Source organism: Ciconia boyciana, chromosome 1 (assembly GCF_034638445.1).
Source record: "Ciconia boyciana chromosome 1, ASM3463844v1, whole genome shotgun sequence".
NCBI classification, from domain to species: domain Eukaryota; kingdom Metazoa; phylum Chordata; class Aves; order Ciconiiformes; family Ciconiidae; genus Ciconia; species Ciconia boyciana.
In genome coordinates this window covers 78247615-78273964 of record NC_132934.1, presented here as the reverse complement: position 1 = coordinate 78273964, position 26350 = coordinate 78247615, and the positions used below count along the sequence as shown (strand labels likewise).

Sequence of the window (26350 nt, the reverse complement as noted above, 5' to 3'; positions counted from 1 at the left end):
TTCTTTGGAGATGGGAGATTGGGGAGCCTGTTGCATGGTACTAATTAAATAGATGCGGGCTAAAATGAAGCAGACGTTAGCAGAGTCATTTGGGTCTGATACGCTGGGTAACAAAGCTGACAGTGTTTCAAGTGCTGAAGGAATTGTTCTTTTCAGGTAGTTTGTAAAGTGACTTAACTTAAAACATTGCTCAATGATGAAGTATTATATGACAATTGCTATGGAAATAAAAAATACTACTCTTCCTGTTGTTTTCATTTAAGGCCTTCCTTAGCTGCATTGATTCTTAAAAGAATTGGAACAGGCTTTGACTTTTCATTCTGCACAACTGGTTTTAGTTTCAAAGTGTATTTAGGGCAGAAAACTCTTTTAAACATTACAGTGTCCAAAAATACTTTCCCCGTACCTGGTAGTCCAGTTACCAGTAGTGACTGAGTGCTAATGTTTTTAACTAAGTACATTTTCCTAAACACCTGAAAGAAATGTGCTTTTATTACCCGAAGATAGCTACTTGTTCAGTTGGACTCTAGCCTGTGTTTTGCATAAACTTGCTTCATATGTGCAGCATCCTTTTCATTTCTGAACCTTGTTGCTAAGAGGCTCTCTCAGTCATTGGTCCATCTTCTCACTCTTCATTTTTATTAATATCCTATTTCATATTAGCTTCTCGTTTCCATTTATGTAACACACTATGTTTCAGCATACTTAATAGGTGATTTTTACTGAAAGACAGTAAAAAGGCTTTTGGAATAGGTTTTAAAACATATTTTAGTGGGTTTGAAAACCTGGCTTGTCACATTTAGCAGCTTGAGACAATGTACTATGATTTATAGCTTAATTCAGGCAGATTCCAAAAGATCAAGCTATTAAGTGGAAACGCCTTCATGAACTCACCAATATTTAAAGTTTTTATTACACTGAACATGCAGTGTGCATTGTGGTAGTGAAAATCATTGCTTTGCTCGTCATTCAAGGTTCAGGACTGCACAAGGTTCTGACTCGCTCCTGTTTTTCTAAACCTGTTCTGTGCCCTTCTTTGAACACACAGAAACTCCAGAGAGGTTACTCTGGTGGAACGTGAATAACCTCATGAGGATCTATAAAAAAACAAGGTGCCATTAGATATAATATCTCATATAATATCATAACTCATATAATAGCTACCACATATCATATATATCTCATATAGTATATATTGTGTATATATCACATATCATATATATTGCGCGTGTGTGTGTATATATCACATATCACATCTATATCACATATCGTATATATCATATATCGCATATCACCACATATATCACCACATATCATGCAGGGCAGTATGTCTCCTGCTTTGGCAAATTACAGGGAACAGCTGCAGTATGACTTCTGGGCACCTGCGCAGCATTATTGGTGCAGGTGTGGCACTGCTTGAAAGACGATATGAGTTCCCAGCATTATGGCTTGCTCAAAGTGGTAATCATTTAAGAAAACCAGGTAACTTTGATTTTCAATCATTTTTAGCACAAAAAACTGTGGACAAAGCCTGAAATGGCATTTCCATTGCATTGTAATGTAACATGTAACAATAAACAGTACATGTAACAATAAACTTTTAGAGGCAAGTTTTCTGTTATTAAATTAGAACCAAGAATGTTTCCAAATCTTTGGCATCCGTTTCTGCTCCCACGTGTTACTTACATGAAGTATTCTGACTTTCTCCAATATAGAATCCTTCTTGGTGACCAAAAGGATTAGCATAGTGATGCCTTCGCAAAATCCGAAGGGTGAAAGTCAAGCTGCTATGCACAAATGGGGAGTCTTTTTGTTAAGGCAGTATGAATATACCTGTCAGATTTTAAAACCCTTCAGAAATACTTGAGAAGAAAAAGAATATTAATATCCAAGTATATTCCTTGTCACTTAAGATGAATGCCTGAAAATACATTGTCCGAAAATGCTACAGAAATCTTTTAAATAACAGGGCGGAAAGCACTTTCATATCACTTGTTCTCTAGAAGTAAAACTTCCTAGTGTTTGAACAGAAGTCATGCTGCTTGTAATTAATGACAGAATCATCTTTATCTTTAAAAAGCTTATTCTTAAAAGAGTGAGACATCAAAAAGGTCCAAGTCCATTAAGAGAAGTAGGATCTTTGATTTTTTCAATCTGGCTCTCACTCTGCAAACCCTGAACAAAGCAGATTGCATTGACACTCATGTATTGCAATACTATGACAGAACTATACTTGTATAGGGGAGAGAATGTGTGCTTACAATGACATGTCAACACTGTAGTGGTTATTATATATTTCTGTTATACTTGATTATCACACTTGAGACCTAAGCTGTCAGTTGGTCATGGAGTGCTGAAGCAACTGGACAGATTTTAGCCTGTGCATAGCTGAAAAATATAGAGTACCACTCGAGGCTGTTAGGTGCTGTCTGCAGACTGTACTTAAATATATGGAAATTATCTGTGTGCACACTTTCAAATTGAATCAGGTTTGTAACAGTGGAGAAAATATTAATGTTGCACCAGTAGTTACTTTGTGTTCTAAAACTGCTGATTTTCCTGATGAAAAACAGCTTTCTTTAATTAGCTGACTACCTTTTTCCAGTAAGAAAGTTCTGAAGGATTGAGGTATTCTTTTTTTATTTATATTATGGGTAGCTTTAGAGTGCATTAATTTTCTCATAGCATTGAGCCAATGGAAGAATAAACATATTTATCTTCATACAAATGAACAATCTGAATGATGCATTTGCATGAGAATGAAATGAATTATACAGAATATACAAAGAGTTTTTATTTTCAATAATAAATTTTATTAAAAGCAAAGGAGCTTTAGTCTGGCTTTTAGTAGTAAAAATAGGTGACATAAATATATGTGGTATAATATAAATACTTAAGGCTTATGATTTTTTTTTTTCTTAGGGTACAACAAACCTTTCCAGAATGTTTTTCATGCTCCAGCTACAAAGGCAAATTGAAATATGATGCAAGGTGGATAAAAAAGTAGCAGGCTAATTAGGTGCCGCGGTGTAGTGTTGGCAGGTTAATAGATCCATTATAGTGGAAATGCTTTTGTTGTAGTGCCCACTATGTAACTGCTTGTAGTAAAACCAAATTACTTTTAGACTTCTTGCATTGCATTCTCTCTCTTAAATACACAGACATGCACACACGTTTTCATTTGTCTACCTCTGCTTATGCTTTGCCAGAAACTTCCTTCCATGCTGGAAAACCTACCTTTGTAGCCAGGAGACGTGCTGTAGGAGGCCCCGATGTTCAAGGGGTTTGTGTTTTTATGTACCATGCATGTCTCAGCTGGCTCCCTATTGTTTTTCTGTCGTCTTCTTGGAAATACTGCTTTCCTGCTAGCGAATAGCTTATTAGTGCAATGGGAAGCCTGACTGGAGAAAAGATGGATAATTGGGATGCTTTTTCCTTGTTATGAGACCAAGATGGAAGTTTTCACTAATGTTCCTGGTGGTACTGATGTTTGCTCTATGTGAGTAGTTTCAGAGACCCACTGACATGCTCGTATGCTGAGTAAGGCTGAATTCAGTTAGCTCTTGTTCTCCTCCACGTATAAGACAAACAACAGAACCCAAACACTTGCCTCAGGTTAACTGGCAGCACTTTCAAGCGCTGATTTGCTCTGAAACCTTGTATGTGTACTTCTGTAGGAGATCTGCCTTTTTAATAGTAATATTGGCTTTCAAAAAACATGATGATCACTCTGTTTCCACAGAAAGTTTGAAAATGTCTGTGGGTAGTCACAGAAATACAACTGTCTGGATTTTTAAATGAATGATTTTAATTGCAAATGCTTTGTTAGCCCTTCATGTGTGTATTCTTCTGAACTGGCTGTATTATACAGTTGCAATTGAGACAGTGTTTTATTAACAGCTTGTTTCAAGTTCATTGAGTTGATATCCCCACAGGTCTCTTCTTAAGTGCATCTATTTGTCTTGTAGTGCATGCATTTAGCAGTCAGTCAGAGATCTTTAGTTTAGAAGTCTATGTATTGCTATCACATACATTGCTGCTTTGGCTTTTCTCATTGCTTGTTGGGTTGTAAACATTAATTGTCATATTTGTCTTCATTCGTAACCAGTTTTCCTTTCTGCTTACTTTAACAAAGAATGCCTTCTGGATTTCTTTATGGCTTGTGTTATCTACTTGAAGATCCCAGGTATTTTTCTACTAGATAAACAAATAGGCTTACTCTGTTATATGCATAAGTGATTCTTAGATGTGTGCTTTTTGCAACTTTTACCTTTATTAGTTATCAAATGACTGTGCCCTGCAAGGAAGCAAACTGTGATGTTTAAGTTCTGGTTGCTACCTCTTGACTTCCTTGAAGATTATCACTTCTTCAGATGAACTTTCGTCTCATCTCTGAGCATATTTTGCAATAGTCTTCATTTGAAGAGCCCCTTTGTGACAAGGTTTATGACATTGGAAGGCAGTTACAGTGCAGATGCCTAGCCTGGTTATGAACCTTTCTGTGAAGGATTAAGTGGAACTTGGTGCCCACAGTCTTGCAGTTTCAAGCTGCAAGCCTGATTAAGTAAGAACTGTTTTCCTAAGTGTGATTTTTTTCTTAAATTCTTTCTTTGTCAGTGCTGTACTTCAAGGTGAGTTTTCTGTTTAATCTGAGAGAGAGAGATTTGTGTAAGTTAGAGTGGCCTTCCCAATTATTGTTAATTACCTTACAATATGAGGAAGATGATGAATTGCATGACTTGGCTTTGGAAATTCATCTGTTCAAAATAACCTTCAGAAGCTGCTACGCTTTGAGTTTATGGGCAAGATGAAACTGCAGTTTTACCCTTTTTTGTTTGGCAGTTTCAGTATACAATGGAGGTAAAGACAATTAGTGGGGGGGGAAAAAAAGATATGACCCAAAAGCATCCTGTGAGAATAAATAGCCCTTAGCTGGAAGTATATAAGTTTAAGGCCTCCTTTAAACTGACTTTTTGTTATTCACTGGATAGTGTTTCTAATTGATAGGGTTTCTGAACTACTATGCTGTGCCTTCTCAAAGTAAACACAATTTTTAAGCTATGTAAACATCAGTCTAATCTAAAACATTTTGAAACCATTTCCTTACTTCTTCAAATTACTCTTTCATTTTCTAAGTGTGTCTTTGAAATAAGCATTATGACCCAAGCCTTATTAAAAGATAATTCTAGCTTCCTACTCAAGGACTCTTGAGTTTCTCCCATATTTCTCACATGACAAGTGATACAAGACTTGCTCCAGAGAGAATACTGAAAAGATTGAAACTGTTTATTGGAAGGTGGGATGCAAAAGGACATACAAAGTTAGAAGTGATACAGCAAGGGAAGATCAGCCCTTTTGTAATGCAAGCATAAACGAATGTTAAACTGGTCCAATAGCGTTTACTATTTATTTACAACTAATCAATAGAAGTCATTGAACTAAAAGATAGCCATGCTGATAAAAGCTCCAGAGAAGAGCAGACACTTATAGAAACAATGAAATAACTGTGTAATAGTTCACTGTTACGATAATTATGTAAAGAGTTTTCAGGAGTAAATTTTTTCTTCAAAATATTGTAAGCCTCTAATGAAAGCAAACTTACGCTCATGTCCACTTTCAAATATCTAGCAGTCTGTTCTGCAGAAAGAAAACTGGATTTGACCTATGACTGATATGACAGTCAAATTTTCTGTAGGAATTTCACTGTAACCTCTTCTAACCTACTGAAATACCTCTTAAAATCTACTGTTAAAAATCAAAACTTCCATTTTGTGTTCTTATATTGAAGCTTTTGTCATTGACTTAAGTGTAATGAAGTTGGCATTGGAATTAGATTTCTGAGTTAGTGGCCATATGGCAAAATTAAAGCATATTGTATGAGGAATGGAGTGACATTAAATAGGGTTAAACAGAAATGTTTTTGCCTTTTCAAGGAGGAAAAAACCCCACAACTGTTAAATCAACCCAGAATGTTTCATTTGACCCAGGACAGTGTGTATGTCTCTTCCAATATAAATTAGAGAGAAATAAAATAAGCTTTTGGATGTTTCTAGAATAAAATTTTGGGGGTTTTTCTGTTGTTGTTCTTAAATGTCTACATCTAGAAAATGAAACAATTATAATTTTAAAAAATAGTCATTTTTAGGTGACTTATAAATGATTATTCTTGTAATAAAACTTAATTTTTGGAGCATGCAGTATAATCAAAATGTCCTATTTTGATTTACACCATGAACAAGTAGGAAATCAGCTCTTTTCCTCAAAGAAGACTTCTTAAGAACAAGAACTTGTATAAATTCTTATGAGTTAAACTACGTCTGAAAGAAAGTTAGACAACTGGCTTAAAAGAACAGGGCTGAACTTAACTGTCTAGAATATAGCCATCTGATAGTGCTACTAGCCTGGCCAGTAAGCAGAAAACTAGGATGATTAAACTAAAGTTCTAGCAGTTGTAGCAAGGTGTAATGCTACCTGGAAGGAAAAAAAAACCAAACAAAACAAACAAAAACCAAACCCTGTTGCAGTTGCAGTGATTAGTCTAATGTTTTACTTCTGCTATGTTTAAATCTGTCATGAATACACATTTTAGGATGAGGCAGCACGATTAACAGTGTCTCAATGCAAAGAAGAGGCAGAAGAAACCCTCAAAATTCATGCACGTGGAATAAGGTATTATTCTGGCATTTGAAAATGATGTAAACCATTCTTTGGGCAGATGATTTCCTGTAATCAGTAAGATTTCAATGCTTAGAAAATTTTCAGTATTGTGGCCAGGACAATTAAAATTTTTCCATTGCATTAGTGTAGGATGGATAAGATGCTAAATAAGAATAACATATATCTTTGCATGAAAGACCTTGGATGGCCTAACCCTTCTTAGGAGGGCTGTGTTTATTTGCTACGTTTTGCTATAACTACAAATCTAAATTGTTTTCTTAAAGCAAAACTTCTTTACAACATATTTAAAAGTTTGTTTGACTTATGGTTACATTTAAGACCTACAGTAGCTGAAACAGCTGATGCACTGACTATTCAAAAGCCCTTGGAAAGGGCTGAAAAGCCTCCTTTACCATTGTTGTGGTGCCTGTAGTGTGTCATCTGAATAGGACAGTAATCCTAGATGGTAATTACATGACACAAATTACACCAAAACGTGCTGCAGTCTATGCTTACCCTTTTAAATGATGTCCAAGTCTAGGTATTAAAACATGAGGATTCAGGGGCAAGGGGGTTAACCAAGATAAGGATTTTTTTTGAGAGAGAAAATAGGACAACAAGGAGAATACAGAGTAATATATGACCTTTGCTCAAATACCACAAACCAAAGCAATATGTTTAATAGTATAGAAGACAGTTGATTACCAAGGAAGCTGAGGAATGGACTGCTGACTTTGATTTTTGTCTAGAAAAGATCATATGTCAATGAACTTAGAGATGATGGGGAGGTAGAGGAGGATTTTAGAGGCAACTAGAAAGCAGAATAACATTCAAGAACAGGAAGGGTTCTTCAGAAGTCACCTGGTCATTTCTGTTCCCACCATTTTGGCTGGATGGACTAAATCTCCAGGAGGACAATCTCTGAAGGAGGTAGAAGATGGGAAGGAATAGAATAAGGTTATACAGGAGGGGAGAAATCACTTCTGCATCTGGCTCCTATTTCCTTACTTGGACAACCCCATTTTCCATTACACTGTCGCTTAGTTTCTGTCTCATCCCCTCCTTTGCCTCTTGAAATATTAGCCATCTTTCCCCCAGAGTTTTCCAGAGATGTCTCTGTGAGTTGTCATTCCAGGTAAAATAAGGAAGGCAGATTTCAATCCTTCTTTCTCCATATCAGACCTCTTTATTTGGGGGAAGGCTGGAATTCAGGTTTGGAACCTGTAGCTGAAGTGGGTTAATCCTAAATATAAAAAGCCCCTGTGCTCTTCACAGACTCCATTAGATTCAGTTCAGCTACATTTGAGTTCTGAGGATTTCATAATTTGGTATATTTTGGATGTAATTTAGTCTCCCAAGACACAGCTGATTGTCTGGGGTATGTGACTTCATCCATACTGATAAATATATTACATAGTGGGCATCAAAGGCCTTATGGTTAGTGAAAAGAAAATCACTGTAGAATGAGCATCTGTGATGGCTGCCAAAAGGATTATATTTTTATTAGACAAGAGGGTCAAAAAATTTTGTCAAAATAGATACAATGTTTGGGAACAGACCTTGAAAATGCATTGAGGTACTAGGATTAAAATAATACTCTGCTCATAAAATTTGCATGCATATTCTGTGTCAGCCCCCTGCCCCCCCCCCACCTTAGATGCTGTAGCACCAGCTTTTTTTTCTCATATGTTTTATGATCAGGGTTTATGATATTTTCTGTGTTCCCAATTCAAGCAAAATAGCTAAAACTATCTGTATTACAGGATTTAAAAATTGTAATTTAACAAATGTAACTAATTTCACGTTGCTAAAATGCCCAAAAGAATGGGTCATTGGGACCAGACTCTGAGAAACTGTTCCCTGTGCCAATAAAGGATTCTTTACATAGACTTTGATTAGGTAATGCATATGATGTGGTATTATTGCAGAGAGGAAATGCAGTTATTCAGACAGAATTTCCAGAAACAAAGCATCTCATTTTAAAAACCATTCTCGTGATTTAGAACTCTACATTCTTATTCCACCTCTTTAACATGTCCAAGTTGTGTCCTGTTCCTCACTATCTCTGAAAGTAGAGGTTAGGTATGACCCTTCAAAGATACCTAAGCTTGTTTTCTGCAAGGATGGTTTAAAGTGATATTGGTATCCCTGTATCCTTTTATCACAATCTTTCAATTAATTGAGGAGTGTATTTAATTATACACAGGTTAAATAATTCTCTTTTAAGTTATTTGGGTCAGAGACTTTGTAGGAGTATCTCAAAGATACAGTGGCTGGCATCCAGTTCCCATCAGAAAGTCGTTACTGCCACTTTCTAACTTTACTAGTACAGAAGGCATCACTATGGCTTATAATGACTTCAAAGTTGACCATTACTAAATAGGGTACAGCAGAATTACCTAGCCATGCTCTCTTTTGTATGTAAACCCTATGAAAATCATTTAAACATCAGGTGAGTTTATATTCTCATAGGTAATGGGTCTTTTTTTTTTCTTTTTTTTTTCCTAACCTGCTCAGTTTTCACAGGAGCATGGCATTTTTAAACAGTGTTTCCCATTTAAGGCATTAGACCTAGAAACTTGATGTACAGTTCTCAAATCTGATGTATTCTTCCTTTATGACTGTAACTGCTCTGTGCATCAGCTTCTTTTCTGTAAAATAGAAATAGTACCACCTCCCCACTTGTCTTTTTTCATTTGTTTAGACTCTAAAATATCTGGGAGAATAAATGGACTGCATGACTGCAATATTGCTTGCTAGTAATATCTTTGCTGTGTGACATATATGATGAATGCCATACTTTCTTCCTTACATATGAATTATTTGGACTTGATATGTTCTGTTGATGATGTTCTATATACTGGTCTATAAGGTAAATAGGAAATGAATGTCACTGTCAGAGGAACCATTTCAGAAAGTTCTGTCCAATGGAACTATTGGGTACTGCAACCAGAAGACAAGTAGTGGTTTGTTACTATGGATGTGAACATCTGATGTAAAAAGCTGATCCTGTTGACTTCAAGGCAAAAGTCCCACTGACCTCAGTAAAGCTGGTATTTTACCCTGAAACTTAATTATGTTAGCTAAAGAACTAATCAAAACACTATGGTAAAGTTACTTTGCACAAGATGCAGAAATAAATGCCCTTCTCTATGTAGAGGAAACTTACATACCAGAAACCAATTGAGCTGAATGAAAATACATGTCTAGGTCATGGTTATTTTATGCATGACTCAGTGTACTTTCCATCTGCAAGTTATAAGGTGCTTACTGTTAGTGCATGCTGAGGTAAGTTGGACATAGGAGGATGCTGAAACTAGAAACATAATACTGGTTTACAGAAAGATGGGTAAATGGGTTTTTTTAGGAATACTTTGTTTCCTACCCTAAAGCACAGTTGTCAGCTCAGGGGCTGACACATCCACAAGAGTGGTAATTCCTCAGTCAGTTGCTTTGTAGTCATGGGCCTGTGTTCAGGGTCATTTACAGTTGATTGGGATGTGGGGTGATTGGTCTAGAGTCTCCACTATACAGTGTGAGCCTATTGACTTCCTACCAGACTTGAACATGTACCAAGCAAAGGTGAAATTGTGTTTCAAGTGTAGTTGACAGCAAAACCTTATTTCAGTAGTGACATAATTTTGCACCCAGCTAAATCCAATGGGACTTAGCCCCATGATTGAAACCAAGTATATTCATCAGTCTCATAATGGCACTTAGTGCAGTTATATTCTTGAGGCATTTAATTTTTGCCTTTAAGCATCACTGTTTAAAAATGTAAAACTATCAATATTGGAATTTTTCAACAAAGAAAACTATTCTAGTTAACTATGCAGAGAGAAGCGTACATATAGGTCACGTGCAATCAATGCTAGCTTTGCGCTGGAATGACCCAGAATACCGTGCCAGAACCTGTTTCAGGTGCGAGTTGAGCTTCACTCCCTCCCTGCCTATACCTGAGGCTTTCAGAGCCTCTTTCCAGCATCTCTTCCATACCGATTGTTCTCTGTGTACTACTGTAATTAGAGACATATAAATGGCAAGTGTTTCAGCTGGAAGCCATTTCTTAGGTGCGCGGCTGTATGGAGCAAAGTACAGTGTTGATGTCAGTGGCTCATGACTAGGTTTCACAGGTACAATTGTACTTGGAACACTAAGGAGTACGCTCTGTGTGTATGATGGATGCCTGCCTACTGCGTATATACCAATAAATATTAAACAAAGGAAGTCACTTCTAAATGAATTGTGGTTTCAATCTGCAGCTAGTGCTTCTGATACATTCCTGTATTTTTGGTCAACTCCACGGGGTTCAATGGGGCAGGGGTGTTCAATGCTTGATCCATGTGAGGTCAAGAAACAGGATTTCTGTGGAATTCTATACAAGTCTTTGCAAGTAGCTTCTCTCACACCTACCTCTGTGCGCAGCAAAAAATCTGCAGAAACCCCAAGCTAGACAAAAAATAAGCACTTCTTACATCCTGTAAAACAAACAACGTGAAGCAAAGCTTGGAGCCTGCGATGTCACCGCTAGCAGCACAGCTTTGTTTTACCTGGTTTATCAGTTCCAAAAATGCATGCTAAAAAAAAAAAAAAAAAAAAAAAAATTGTTGAAAGCCACTTTTCTGTTGCTCTGCATGCCTTTTTTCCTTCTGCTTGGCAACCTCCACACCTGCTGTTCTGACTACTAAAAATTCTCCTCTCTTTTGTCCTGCATGTATTTCTGCCTAAGAGGAGAGGACAAAGGATTCACTAGCATTTTTCTTGGTTCTCCTGCCTTCTAACTTTCAAAATGAAGTTCCTGTTAACAATTCAGTGTTGTTGGGGCTCCAAAATTTAGGGGTTTTTAATTAGAATGGCTATGAGCTAGGATGGTTGCAGTATCACAGCCATGTACTGCTCTTAAATCCAGCTTTTTTATGTATTCTTGAAGTGTATAGCAGTGAAAACCGTCAGTTTCTGCTACAGGCTGAGGCTGGTGTGTTTAGCAGGAATGAGGCAAAAGAACAGGTGAAAGGAGGTTACTCCCATCTTCTACCATGCAGTTTTCCTCTCCAACATTTGTTGGTTCAAGGCTTCCACACAGTTTCCTTTTTCCTTAGCTGGTGCAGTGACAGTTATCCTGTTCTAGTCTGCTTTAAGAACAGCCTTCATTTATGATGTTACTGAGAAACGTTTCAGTGTGTGAAACATTTCAATACACCATCACAGATGTTTTAAGAAGGAAGGCTGGTTCTTTCTCAGTTTACTCTGATGGGTGTTTTTTATCATTCTCTTTAATGAGAGGGTGAGCAAGACCAAAATGTTTCCTGGAATCCAAATAATAGAATCATTTAGGTTGGAAAAGACCTTTAAGATCATGAAGTCCAACCATTGGAAGGTTGCCAAGTGATAACACTGCCAAGTCCACCACTAAGCCTGTTCCTAGGCACCACATCTACACGTCTTTTAAATACCTCCAGGGATGGTGACTCAACCACTCCCCTGGGCAGCCTGTTCCAATGCTTGATAACCCTTTCAGTGAAGAAATTTTTCCTGATATCCAATCTAAACGTCCCCTGGCACAACTTGAGGACATTTCCTCTTGTCCTGTCGCTTGTTACTTGGGAGAAGAGACCAACACCCACCTCTTTTCAGGTAGTTGTAGAGAGCGATAAGGTCTCCCCTCAGCCTCCTTTTCTCCAGGCTAAACAACCCCAGTTCCCTCAGCTGCTCCTCATAGGACTTGTGCTCTAGACCCTTCACCAGCTTCATTGCCCTTCTTTGGACGCACTCCAGCACCTCCATGTCTTTCTTGTAGTGAGGGGCCCAAAACTGAACACAGCATTTGAGGTGCGGCCTCACCAGTGCCAAGTACAGAGGGACAATCACTTCCCTAGTCCTGCTGGCCACACTATTCCTGATACAAGCCAGGATGTTATTGGTCTTCTGGGCCACCTGGGCACACTGCTGGCTCATATTCAGCTGGCTGTCGACCAACACCCCCAGGTCCTTTTCTGCCAGGCAGCTTTCCAGCCACTCTTCCCCAAGCCTGTAGCGTTGCATGGGGTTGTTGTGACCCAAGTGCAGGACCTGGCACTTAGCCTTGTTGAATCTCATACAACTGGCCTTGGCCCATCAATCCAGCCTGTCCAGGTCCCTCTGTCGAGCCTTCCTACCCTCAAGCAGATCAACAGTCCCACCCAACTTGGTGTCATCTGCAAACTTACTGAGGGTGCACTCGATCCCCTCATCCAGATCATTGATAAAGATATTAATCAGAACTGGCCCCAATGCTGATCCCTGGGGAACACCACTTGTAACCAACTGCCAACCAGAGGAAAATCCATTCACCACAGCTCTTTGGGCCCGGCCATCCAGCCAGGTTTTTGCCCAGTGAAGCGTACGCCCGTCCAAGCCATGAGCAGCCAGTTTCTCCAGGAGAATGCTGTGGGAAACAGTGTCAAAGGCTTTACTAAAGTCCAGGCAGGCAACATCCACAGCCTTTCCCTCATCCACTAAGCAGGTCACCTTGTCATAGAAGGAGATCAGGTTAGTCAAGCAGGACCTGCCTTTCATAAGCCCATGCTGGCTGGGCCTGATCACCTGGTTGTCCTGTATGTGCTGCGTGATGGCACTCAGGATGATCTGCTCCATAACCTTCCCTGGCACCGAGGTCGGACTGACAGGCCTGTAGTTCCCCAGATCCTCCTTCTGGCCCTTCTTGTAGATGGGTGTCACATTTGCTAACCGCCAGTCATCTGGGACCTTCCCAGTTAGCCAGGACTGCTGATAAAGGATTGAAAGTGGCTTGGTGAGCACTTCCGCCAGCTCCCTCAGTGCCCTTGGGTGGATCCCATCTGGCCCCATTGACTTGTGTGTGTCTAAGTGGTGTAGCAGGTCGCTAACCATTTCCCCTTGGACTATGGGGGCTTCATTCTGCTCCCCGTCCCTGTCTTCCAGCTCGGGGTGCTGGGTACCCAGAGAACAACTGGTCTTACTGTTAAAGACTGAGGCAAAGAAGGCATTGAGTACCTCACCTTTTCCTCATCCTTTGTCACTGTGTTTCCCCCTGCATCCCATAAATGATGGAGATTCTCCTTAGCCTTCCTTTTGTTGCTAAAGTATTTATAGAAACATTTTTTATTGTCTTTTATGGCAGTAGCCAGATTAAGTTCTAGTTGGGCTTTGGCTCTGCTAATTTTCTCCCTGCATAACTTCACGACATCTTTGTAGCCCTCCTGAGTTGCCAGCCCCTTCTTCCAAAGGTCATAAACTCTCCTTTTTTTCCTGAGTTCCAGCCAAAGCTCTCTGTTCAGCCAGGCCAGTCTTCTTCCCCACCAGCTCATCTTTCGGCACATGGGGACAGGTTGCTCCTGCGCCTTTAAGATTTCCTTCTTGAAGAATGTCCAGCCTTCCTGGACTCCTTTGCCCTTCAGGACTGCCTCCCAAGGGACTCTGTCTCCTAAACAGGCCAAAGTCTGCCCTCCAGAGGTCCAAGGTAGCAGTTCTGCTGACGCCCCTCCTTACTTCTGGAAGAATCAAAAACTCTATCATTTTGTGATCGCTATGCCCAAGACAGCTTCCAACCATCACATCATCCGCAAGTTCTTCTGTGTTTGTGAACAAGAGGTCCAGCGGGGCGCCTTCCCTAGTTGGCTCACAGACCAGCTGTGTCAGAAAGTTATCTGCCACACACTCAAAGACTTATTTGCTCTTAAGAGAACACTGATGGCTAGTTTCAGATTTCAAAAGTGAAAAAGTCTTGCCCTTTGAACAAATTCGTACAAGAGCCAACCCATCCCAGAAACAACACCATTACCACACACACAGACACAGTAGATTAAGTGCAGAATTTTGCCAGTTCACCCCAGGTGACTACCTGGGCTATTTTATTTCTCATAAGTCTTGTTGCTGCCAGCACTAAGGGTATATCAACGCTACTCTGTAATATAAAGACAGCTGAGCTGGTTCTAGAACCAACTTAAATAGTGGAAGCAACCTGTATTTCTTCACAGGGTAGACAAACCTACACGTAGGTCTGCACTAGGACAGCTAGTGTGCTTTCAGTTCACATTTAGAACTGGCTTACAGTGCACGTTGAGATGTTTTCCTTAGGAAAGTTGGAATAATACTGCCAAAATACTTGTAGTGCAGATCCACCTATGTCAGATAAGCTACACATTGTGTTGGCATAGTAAAATGATCCTTATGAGGAAAAAAAAAGTATTTTTGCTAGTTTAACCACAACTGGCAGCTTCTTGTAGCACTGTTATATTAATCAGGGGTTGCACCCTTTCCTGACTTAGCTAACTGTGCCAGCAAAATTAGCTGGCTTTCCCATTGCAATGTGTCGTGGTTTTAAAATGTATTAAACAGCATAGTGACATTTTTGAGCAGGAACACAAGTTATCATTTCAATACTTGCTGGCCAGAAAACCATTTTAGAGCCTTTTAGAAAGCACTAGCTCTAGCGCTGTAAGACAGGGCATGCTTAAGGTAATAACTTTGCAAGGATTGATGCTTAGTGGTTAGCCAGAGTTAAAGTACAAGTTGGTACCCATACAGGGGCTTGGAATGGAATTTAATTAGATTGTAAAGGAATGGAGTAATAATTCATATTTGTAAAAAGAAACATCCTTTCTAAAGTTGATGGAAAGAGGGAAAAAGTATTCATGAGAATTCTGAATTCCTTTGTATTCAACATGTTTTAATTAATCCTTTTTTCTGAGTTCAATTTAACTTCTGTTTAACTTACTCTTCATATTTTTTCACTTTTGAGCAAAATAATTTTTGAAACTGTTTTACAAACCCAGAGTGATGGAAGGTTAGAAACCAATCTGTTTAGATACAGATAATGATTAACAATGTTCAAGAATGTGAGAATGAAATAAAATTTAGATGTCAACAGACTTTTCACAGGAAGGTTTATTTTTCAGAAGAGGCCATTTTGAAAGGAAAATGTATCAAAATTGTTCCCATAGAGACTATAGGTAGTTCTTAATTTCTGTATATATACAGCTGACAACATATTGGTGAAACCAAAAATTTATTCACACATATTTTTCACTAGATAAATTGTTAATATATTACTTTTTTCTCAAATGGATAATAAAAATACACTAGCCAGGTTTACTGCCATGTTTATAGATACACATATTCTCAGGTTTTAGAGCTATGCTGTAATATAGAGATGAGCAATATTTGTCTATTAGATTTGGGGAGATTTTTAAAACATGCCTGTTATAAAACCTCTAATCTTTCCTTCATAACTTCTTTTATTTCTCTATAACATCTTTAAAATTACATGGACAAAGTGTTTCCAATCAACTAGGAGAATTTACATTATGAATTTAAGACTTGGAAATTGTAATATTTTAAATTAAAGTACATTTGCTGTGGTTCTGTACTGAAAGTAGCTCAAAAACACAAGCTTAAGTTTCCCTAGAGAAGAGCTTTGCATTTCTTAAAAGCTGAAATAACTTGATTAATAATAGAGATCTGTAATCACTTTAAAATGCATCCTGTCCTGCTCTCAAGCTCTCTTAGAAAATTATTACAAAATGTTTCCTTATCATTCCTGCCTCATGGGAGACCAAGAGCCTTCATAATTTCGGAGTCAAAATTCAGTTGTTTCAGATTACTTTGTTCCATGAATAGACCAGACTTGATAGTTTAATTTTACTAGATTTATTAATTAATTAATTAATTAATGAAGCACTCGTTTCGGCTCACACAGCTGGCTAATCTTAGAAGCTGGTTGCACAAGATCACTCGGCTGCCTTGTTTGACTCAGTAATCCAGGTATACATCTGAACTGTTTAGTTCATTAAAAATAAGGATTCTGGATGACTACAACAAATCTTTGTCAGCTGCCTACACTCATGCTGATACAGTACATGCAATGAGAATATATGAATATTTCAGTCTCTTAACAAAACTAAGTGGTGTTCAGAGCATTAGGAAAGGTTGCAGCTCTTGGCTGCAGAAGGAATTTTGCTTTTGAGAAGTGAGAAAGTTGCCACTAACTGGTAGCTGAAGTTAGTTATCCGTGTCAGTAAATCATCACAACTGCAGCTGTTATTTTTACAAAGCCGACTGTCTCCCCAAAGTAATTTGGGTATTTTTCCCCAAAATGAGATCTAATGTATACAGGGAAGGGCCAGTTGTAGGACAGACAACAATCTAAAATTTTCTGACCTTCATCAGCAATAAATCCAGGAAATCAAATATTTATCCTACCAAATGCAAATACGTAATGAATTGCACCAAGAAATTGATTGCTAACGTTTATTTGCACTACAGCTACATTATAGTAATATCTTTAATATCTTTAGTTTTGCTATGGAGACAGTGAGGAATTTGTCTGTCAATAAAGATTTTGTGCTATCTTAGGGAAGTTTCTCATCAGTTAAATTTTGTGATTAAAAGGTCTGAATGTACCACTGATTCTCTAAAATTAATTATCTTGTAATAAAGGAATGCTTTAACTTCTGTGTCAGATTCTATTGTGCAATGTACTGCATAGTCAGGGTAGGAACTGCTGAAATCAATTTCCAACTTGCATGTGTATGATGTGTCTCTCAGGATGTAGGTGTAGGACAGGTTACAATGTCTGACTAAATGCATTGGTGAAAAGGGAAAGGGGTAAAAGAGGCAGGAGATGAATGAGCGGCTTTGACAGTTGGCAGTTGTAGCATGTACAGGTTTCTTGGCCTTGTCCTATTAATAACAGCTATAGACTGCTTGAAGTTCACAAGATGTTCTTCAGGCTATACTTAATAGCTTTATTTTTTAGGACTCATGCACGTTGCCTCTTCATAACTGTTTGGAGAATAGCTGAGGTAAATAATAAACATGGGGGGGTGAAATAAAACAAAGTAGTTCATATTTTCAATTTTATATAAAATAAGAGGGAAGAATTTCATGACCAAGTTAGTGTAATATAAATTTGCTCATCTTTAGCAATACTAAAACTCTAACTGCAATGCTTTATCTGCAGTTGTGTAGAGACTCACACATGTGCAACTTCAAGCATATGTGTAGTAAGATATTTTTAGGGAAGAAAGACTGAGTAATGTTAAAGCTGCACTATAATCCAAAAGGTTTTCTACCAGTAGTTCCTTTTCATAGGTTGTTTCAATCGTTTCAGGTAAGACAACTGTCAACTGAAAACTAGTATCTGTTCTTCATAAACATTTTCTTGATGTTATTATAGTGTGAAACCACATGTTTTCTTAATAATCAGATTTTCTTTCATGCTGGTTACATTGCTGCCTTTGTAATAAGACTGTAATTTCACTGTAATAGCATTCATGAACTCATACTAGATGCATTTCTAAGCCTGTTTTAACATGAGAAGTGAACAGAGCTGGACTAGAAGTTTGGTTTGGATCACAGCCTTCTCTTTTCCATCTAGTTTTAAACAGCTTTCTCAACCACTGTGATTGTCTCGGCCACATTATTCATCCCCTTACTGCTGCCACAATGCAACCAGTGCTGTCTGTTGTCTTCAGATGAGCGAATGGGTTGAGAGGAGGCCATTTCCCTGCTGGTGATCCTCTTTGTCCCAACAATATAGGAAGTGCAGCAAAGCTAATACATGTCTGAGGTTAGCGAGGGTGTTTTCCAGGAGGAGACTGGGGAATAAGAGAGTATGGAAATCGGAGCTTTTCTGGGTATCATTTAATCATAACTGTGAAAGATGACCAGGCCCCAAGAGAATGGAGGAAGAAGTGGAGGGAAGCTCATCACTGCAACTGCTGCTGTGGCATGATTTCCCAAGGCCAGGTCACTGGTACTCACTAAGCTTGGAAGACCTGCTGGACATTAGTGTGAAAAGAGGGAGTCATCCTCAGTTATGTCACACGTGGTGGTATGTTTTTACCTATATAGTTACGTCTGTATGTAGATGTACCTTTCTTGGTATAACAGTGATATACCTATGTATCATTTGATTAACTATGAAACTTACCAGAAGCTCTATGGCTCTCTGCACTTTTGTAATGCTGTAATTTTATTTACCTTGGAAGAGTTGGCAGCTATTGGGGTATTTATGAGGACCTTCTGAGCACCAAGAAGATATAAACAACTGAAACCGAAAGGACACTAAAGTTACACGCACAACCTTGCTGTAAAGTGTAGAGCCAGATTTAAGAGGAGGTATAGGAGGTATAGCAAATAAGTTTTTTAAGGAAAGATTGTAAGAAGTGGAAGTTCTTAGCCTAAGAAAAGGATGGGTGAACATATGATGGCAGGTTTTGGATGTATTAATTAAAGACTGATGCAAGGAGAGGTGTAATCAATGTATCTGTAGGTAAATCATTCTCCAGCTGCACCGGGGATAGGATGGGCTTGAATTAAAGCAAAGGAGCTGCAAGTTAGACATAGGAAAACCTTTCTAGCCATGAGGTTAGAGAAACACTGGAAGGGAATTGCCTGAGAAGGCTGGAAAACCACTCTGGTGGTGGAGATTCTGTGAACTTCTGCTAAGAATGTTTTAGATGTACTTAATCCTGTGACAGAAAGATGGACTAAATGATGTCTTGAATTGCCTTGTTTTCTGTTATTCCATACAGAGAGCTAACTTGTGAGGCAGTGCTGATGTATTTAATAAATTCTCTTCCTAGCTCCTTTTGTTCTTTCTAATAACTAAAAAATGCAAAATGTGCAATGTTTTTGAAACATCTCTTCTAAACATAGCTTTTCTTTTCCTTCAAAGTGAGGGGAAAATTCTTTCTACATAGAAATCTCGCCACATGAAATGGTTATTTCTCTTGGCAGCTTTTCTTTCCAATGATTCACTGATTCGCTTCAAGAAAAGACAGCTAGATAAAACTATAAGGATAACCAAAGCAATGTACGTAGCAGCAGAGTAAGACCTAAAATGTCACAGTGTGTAAGTAAAAAGTAAAATCTGGTGTAATGATCTGATAGATATATCTGGTCCCTGCACCTAAAGTACATGGTGAGGAGGGAGGTTAAAGACAAACAAGTTCAGTTTCTGTAGTGGTGGTGAGATTAGAAGTTACAGTGCAATTGCAGGCTCTTCGTTGGCAGAAACAAAAACCCACCCACCTGCTGTGTCTCATATTAATGTCTGTTCTCCTTGATTATAACATTACAGCACCTTTCCTTTGAATGTTGCTCTCTCTCAATTATTCATTGTTGCATCTTCTGCAAGGGAAAGCAATGTTCCTAACATAATCCTTATTCTGTGAAAAGATAGCAAAGCACTTAAAAAACATGAGTAAGGACCATTTCTTCTATTTCATAGTAGACATGAAAATACAGAGTGAAAAAAAGCCTCTAAAACTGTGATTCCTCAGCCATTTCTTTAGTCTACTTGCAGAGATACTTGTGATTGCTAGCAGAAGGGAGGAGGTGGTGTGAGCCTAGGAATCTCAAAGGATATGGAAAAGGATGGGCATTCTCCTTCCCTCCACAGTGACCACAAATAAGCTTAAAATGGTGCATTAAAAATTAAAATTGGTGCATTAGACCACCTTTCTAATCACTGATTTACAGAACTAGAAAGGAAACCTAATCTCTTAGCATCCGGGCCCTCAAATTTTATTTAAAAAAAAAAAAGAAACTACAACCAAATCTACCTTTCCTCTTTCCTTCAAATGTAATTCTCTAATGTTAAAGAGCCCTGTCAGTCTTCGCTAATAATAATAATAAAAAATTGTTCAGCTAGATCACTGCTAATTACCATGTTTCTATCATCTCTGTTCAGTGGCCTAGCATTAGGAAATACTTTGTACGATCTAGGCACTTTCTTTTAGTGCGCCACCTGTTCTCCTGCCCATCTCTTCCACCTGGTTGACTGAGCTCTAATAGCGCAGAGACATCCTCATGATACTGCACTAGATGTGACTGCTTTAGTCAGACAACAGCATGTTAAAAAAAATTTTTCGAAATGGTCAAGTAGTGAATGGTTAGTTGTATCTCTGTCCTCCTAAAAATTGTCATGTTCAGTTTAATGATCACTGAAGCAGTAGTTACGAAGTTGGAGCATTTTCCTATCATCACAAACATGTGTTTATGTATAGATATACATGGATTATGTCACTCTCCTGGCCTTTGATGTGTGGCTCTAGTGTTCTAGTCTCTTGCTCTGATCTTCCCAGCTGGCACTTAATAAAATACAAGCATCACAAGACTTGGATTAAAATGCCAATTTCATTGTAGCCAGTTCTGTTGGACATAATTGAATAAATCTTCCCCTCCCTGAAAAGCTTCTAGATTTCTACATACAGTACTGATTAAAAAATTACCAGTAAGGCTGTATGTACTCAATTACTAGCAAGACTGTACTTTTCAGAAAACATGCATCTTATTTCCAGTCTGAGCTAGTCTTCCATAACTGATATGCTTTTTTTTTTTTTTTTCATCATTCTGGTCTGGTCAAATTGCATGCTACTGAGATATTTTACAGAAATCTGCCATATTATTACTATCCTTAAGCTACCTTAATCAACAACAACACTGAGGGAAATAAAATTTACTTTACCATAAGCCCACAGTGATATGCATTCATTTTATTACTCTCCTTAATTATGTATTAATTGGATTCCATATTAACCAGTCCATTAACTTTCTCTAGATCCACATCACGCTCACAAGCTTGTAATTACCTGGATTATCTCATTTACTTCTAAAAATGTCCTTAGGTTTCTTCAGGTCCTCTGAAAGCTGCCATAGTTTCCCAACAAACTGAAAAAAGGATATATATGTGCCCCAGCCAGCTCTTCTAAAATAACTGGATACAAATTACACAGAATTGCAAATATCAAATTATGAACCTTAGTATCAACTCATTAATGTCATCCTAAATTATTCTTGATATGGAAATATTTAATAGTCTCAGCTATACCAAACATCTGTCTCTTCCCAGATACACAACAGAAGTGCGTATTGATCTCTTTTTAATTAACTGTTACTGAAGCCAAGATTTCCCTCTAGTAATGAATCACTATCAGAATTCCTGCAGGTTTGGTTTACTCAGGAAAAAATCTTATTCCTTTTATTCCTAACGATATTGGCAATAGCTTGTTCTTTATATCTGTTTTTCTTGATTAAACTCCTACATTCTTAACGTGGCTTATATTCAGTATTATGCTTTTTTATGCAATTCTAACTTTAAGTCTGCTTGGTGTTTTAATTAATATGATACTCCTTCTGAAAAAAGGTGGCGGCATTTTCAAACAGGATTAATGCTTAGAGAAATATTCTTAATTAGCATTCATAGTTTGCTGCACTCTTTTTTTTTTTTCCATGGTGTTATGGTTTCTAATTGTTTTCCCCTTGGAAGAACTGACTTATTTTAAAGCTACAAATACAGTGGTTTGGATGGTAATCATGCTTGCAGATAACAGTATAAACTATCATGATTTCTTGTACAAAAGTTACACTGATTTTTAGGTTTGTGATCTGTTGGTTTTCATATGCTAAGATGACTTCTTAGAGAATCTGCTTGTGCCAGACACAGCATTTTTTGTTAGTGAGAAATCTTTTGTCTCTAAACACTTCATAGATAGCACTGTGTCTCTCCTCCTGTGCCCACCTATGTTACTCAGAATTTAGTTATTCAAGATAATGTTGATTTTCACCCCCTCTGCTTTTGTTACATGCAGGTGCAATTGTCCTGGGATTTTAATTTGATTCAGTAGATTGTAGTAGACACCTGTTAGTAAACTACCTAGTATTTATATGATATGGTGCTGATTTCATAAGCATTTGGCATCATATTGCTCTTGAGCTGTCAGAAACAAACAGTGTAATTTTTGACATAAATTGCCATTTTCCTTTCTTTTTTCCAAGTTGCTCTTTTATAAACACCTTAGAACAATTTTTTTAACAACCCAGGAATTAGTCTCACCCCACCAGCTTTCAGTAGCACCACGTAGGCTTTCTGGTTTATAGCCCAAGCTCCCAGTGTTGTTGTACAAACCAATGAATTACCTCTTTATTATTCTCTAATGTCAATGTGAGTTCAGGACGCTGATGACCTTATACGTCCAACGTTAGTCTGCATTAGCAGTGACAACAGGATAGGGTACCAGATGTTCCTACTGATGTTGATGACAACACTTGCATTGGGACAGAGCCTCTGCTAGAGCTATAGAATGTGCAGCTGGTGACGTTGAATCAATGTGGATACAAAATGCATTGTGGGGCTGTTCTGCAAAAAACTAGGATAGCCTTTTTATGATGACTGCCAGCCAAACTGCATCACATCTCACCCTCATTTCTAGGAAAACAAGAAATAATAATCCCATGAAATGCTCTGATTCTAATGAAAAGACATTTTTTGAAATGTTTCCAACCATCTCAGTTGCTCGACCCACTTTCTGAAGGACTGCACCCTCTAATGGGGTAAAAGAGATTGACTTTCAAAGCAGCCAATTTATTTTTATATTGTTTATATCCTTCTAGTCCTTATAGGCATAATACAACAGCCCATTCTTGTGACAGTAAAACAAGCACAGTTTTGCTGAACGTAGATTACAGGGGAGGTATGAATATCCAATGAAGACTTTATATGATTCATCTCTACTCTGGGTTAATGAAAAGTACGTAAATAGCTGTATACATTCATCGTGAAATGAGAAAGGAATTGTAACGAAATCATAGAAAGGAGAATTTATTTCACTTATAAGTCCAGAAAAAACTATGGGTTTTTTTTCTTATTGTGTGAAGCCATCTCATTTTACCAAAGCTTTGTGGGAAAGTAGAAGTTTGAACAGTGAAAGTGAGATGAAAGAGACATTTAACCATGATGTTGCATCTTGTCAAACAGGTAATTCTCGAATGGACCAATGAAAGCCAACGATGACAAGTTGTGGTCAACAGTCCTTGAATGTGCTGATGGTTCTGCTTTCATTACTCTTGTCAGCAGGTAACTTTTATACTTTGAATTTATCTTTCACTGATGTGTGCCACAGGGCAAAAGTAGTTGCAATGTAATACTGGGTTCCTACAAAACAAACAAGATCAAATGGATTTTTAATTGAGTAATAAATAAATAAAGCCTCTTTGTATTTAAGAACTGGAAGCTGGAATTTGCAATGAAATTGAAAATTCAGTTTAAGAAGGAAAAGGTGGTGGGACACTGACATGGTAAAGCAGGCTGAAAATTTAAAAGAAACAAAGCTACTGTTTTGATATGCTAGTTTTTCAAAACAGCATATGAATCTAAAAGAAAAAAGCAAGCTCTATGCCACTGTACAATCTAATCAATTTGCTAAATAACCATCTATTGGAAGCAGAGCAAGTCAGGTTCCAATTGTGTGTTTTTATAAGTGCACACAAGAGTATGTAAGCATGCGAAGGATTGAACTTGGAACATCAGCTATTCTTGAGATGAATACATGTTAGATAAAATGTAACCTGTCTTATATATATTTAAAAGAAAAATGCATGACATCATGGTAGACAAATATTATGTTATTTTCCTGAATCTAAAGAATTGACTGGACCAGGGAGTGGTTCCAGAGATTTTTCTCCCGATGTTTGGTAGATCTGCCTTAGAAGTTTGCTACTAGCACACAGAAAGGATTTGTGCAGAAATCTGTCAGTTGTTAGATTGAGAATTGGTCGAATGCTATGATTATTAGTTGCATTTGTTCTTCAGGAGTTATTTATGGCATTAAGGTTTTCTGTAATTATGAATGAATATTAAAAAAAAAATAATTTAAAAGGTTCTTAATCCAAATAGATTTGATCCTATGAGTTTTTAGCTCTCAGTACAACCTTTTTTATCCTCCATTCTTGAAGCACTTTTTAATCAAAAAAATTTTTTTTTTCCATCACTGCTCCTTATTGCCTTCTACTACATCACATCCCGAACGACCATACTTAAAACTTTACCAGGCATTATATATCTTAAAGTATCCTTGTGCTCTAGTAAGAGTTGTTACTGCTCTGTCTGCGTAATGCCTATAATATTCAGCGTTAGATCCTCATCAATTAGTTCAAGTGTGCATTTTGTTGCCCACAGTCTCATTGCTTGTTTGCAAGTGTTCAAGCTGATTCTTGCTAATGATAGTTCATTATTTAGCTATAACTGACACAGTCCTTTTGCTAACAATGTTAGCATATTATCAACTAGACTCCTTCTCTGCCTAATCTTAAAACACTATTTTCCTTTAGAGTCCTTCCACTGATATCCCTGTGTATGGCGCTGCATCCCTAGTTATGTAACTACCCTCCTCCTATGTACTAGAATCAGGCACAGAGGTTGTAGCAGCTTCTTTGTTGTTTTCCAGGTTAAAGTCGTTTCAGAAAGCTATTTCCCTGGTGCATGAATGAAGCCAATTATTCAAGAAGACTTCAGTGAATGTATCCCAGTGATCAAACATCACAAAACTTTTCCAGCTGCTCCAGTCTCTTCTGTTGATTTTTGTTAAGTTTTCATACCTTTACCACTCTTTATAGGGGACTCCTACTAGATACCTCCAAAGATTCCACTTCTCCAGCCATTTTCATCAAGATGATATAAATATCTATGTTCCAGTTGAATGGGACACTGTGATTACACCATGTGTGCAAATAGAAGTAGTCAGCCACTGGTATATATACACACTTAATCCCTCAAATTCAGACATAAAGCCAGTGTTCTGATATTTTTTTCTCTTAGAAGAAAAGTACCGCCTCTGAAGTACAATGTTTTTATTTGAAACTAATGACATATAGCTTTTACTTCTTACATAATTTGTCTATTAACATCACAAACTATTGTCTTTGTAAATGTGTACCTTATCTTCTTGTTGCTCCTTGGCTATTAATATTTTATTATCTGACATCCATTATTAGCGTGTAGAGTACAGGCTTAATTTTAAATCATCACAAGCGTTTCATGCCAGTCTAACTCTGCTCCTTGGGGAGTTTTACTACTGACATCTGTAGGAGTGGGTTTAGGTCATTGCTAACTCACACACATACAGGATGAAGTTTATTATTTATTATTTTGCAGCCAGCATGAATGTAAATTTTTTTGTTCAAGACAGGTTCCTTTTCCATAAAGGAAAACTACTTGCTTTATGCAGTGAGAATGACAGGGAAAAAAAGGATGCTACTCTCACATGAATGATATGAACATCATTTTTAAACTGAGCTGAAATGAAAATCTTATGGCAAGAATCCTTTTGAGTTCCCTAGATTTACAGACTTCTGCCTGTAAGATCATGCTTTATTTCCAAGTCTTTGATGTACTAAGATTGTGAATCTTAGTATTAAATTTCTAAAATCTGTATGCATGGTTGAAAACTGCACTTAACAGTTGGAAGCGTAACTTTCACTGGCTCCACAGGCGGATTTAAAGTAAGGGCATGAGTAACAGAAAAGTTCCCAGAGCAGCTGTTCTCAGACCCCAGTCTTCGTTGTGTCAGAAAAGGAGAGAAGCAGTGACAGTGGCAGTGGAGCAGAGGTGTGGTCAGATACCAAGGTCGTGGCTCAGAACGAGGATGACGTTTGGCAGCTTTAGCTGTGTGGTTAGGAAGGAGATGCAGTTGCCTAATGTGGGCAAAATGTTCTCAGGGCAGGGACTGAAAACAAAGGCTTCAGTTCAGAGTAGGTAGGCTATGGCTCCATTTAAAAAAAGGATGAAATTGGATTGAGAATACTGAAACTTCAGACTGATGTTATTTCAGTGCTGTCACGATCACAATGGCATGCAATTTTAGGATTTGTGAACACTTACTAGTTGTACTAG

The 26350-nt window shown here is 37.8% G+C and overlaps 1 protein-coding gene across 1 annotated transcript in view; it reads left to right on the top strand.

Annotated features, from left to right (window-relative positions):
• Nucleotides 1-26350, top strand: part of SHISAL1 (shisa like 1) — a 60768-nt gene that overhangs the window by 17474 nt on the left and 16944 nt on the right. The window contains exon 2 of the mRNA XM_072850194.1: nt 23438-23536. Within this exon, the coding sequence (XP_072706295.1) occupies nt 23470-23536 (67 nt within the window). The 5' untranslated portion in view covers nt 23438-23469. The remainder of the gene's footprint in view (nt 1-23437; nt 23537-26350) is intronic.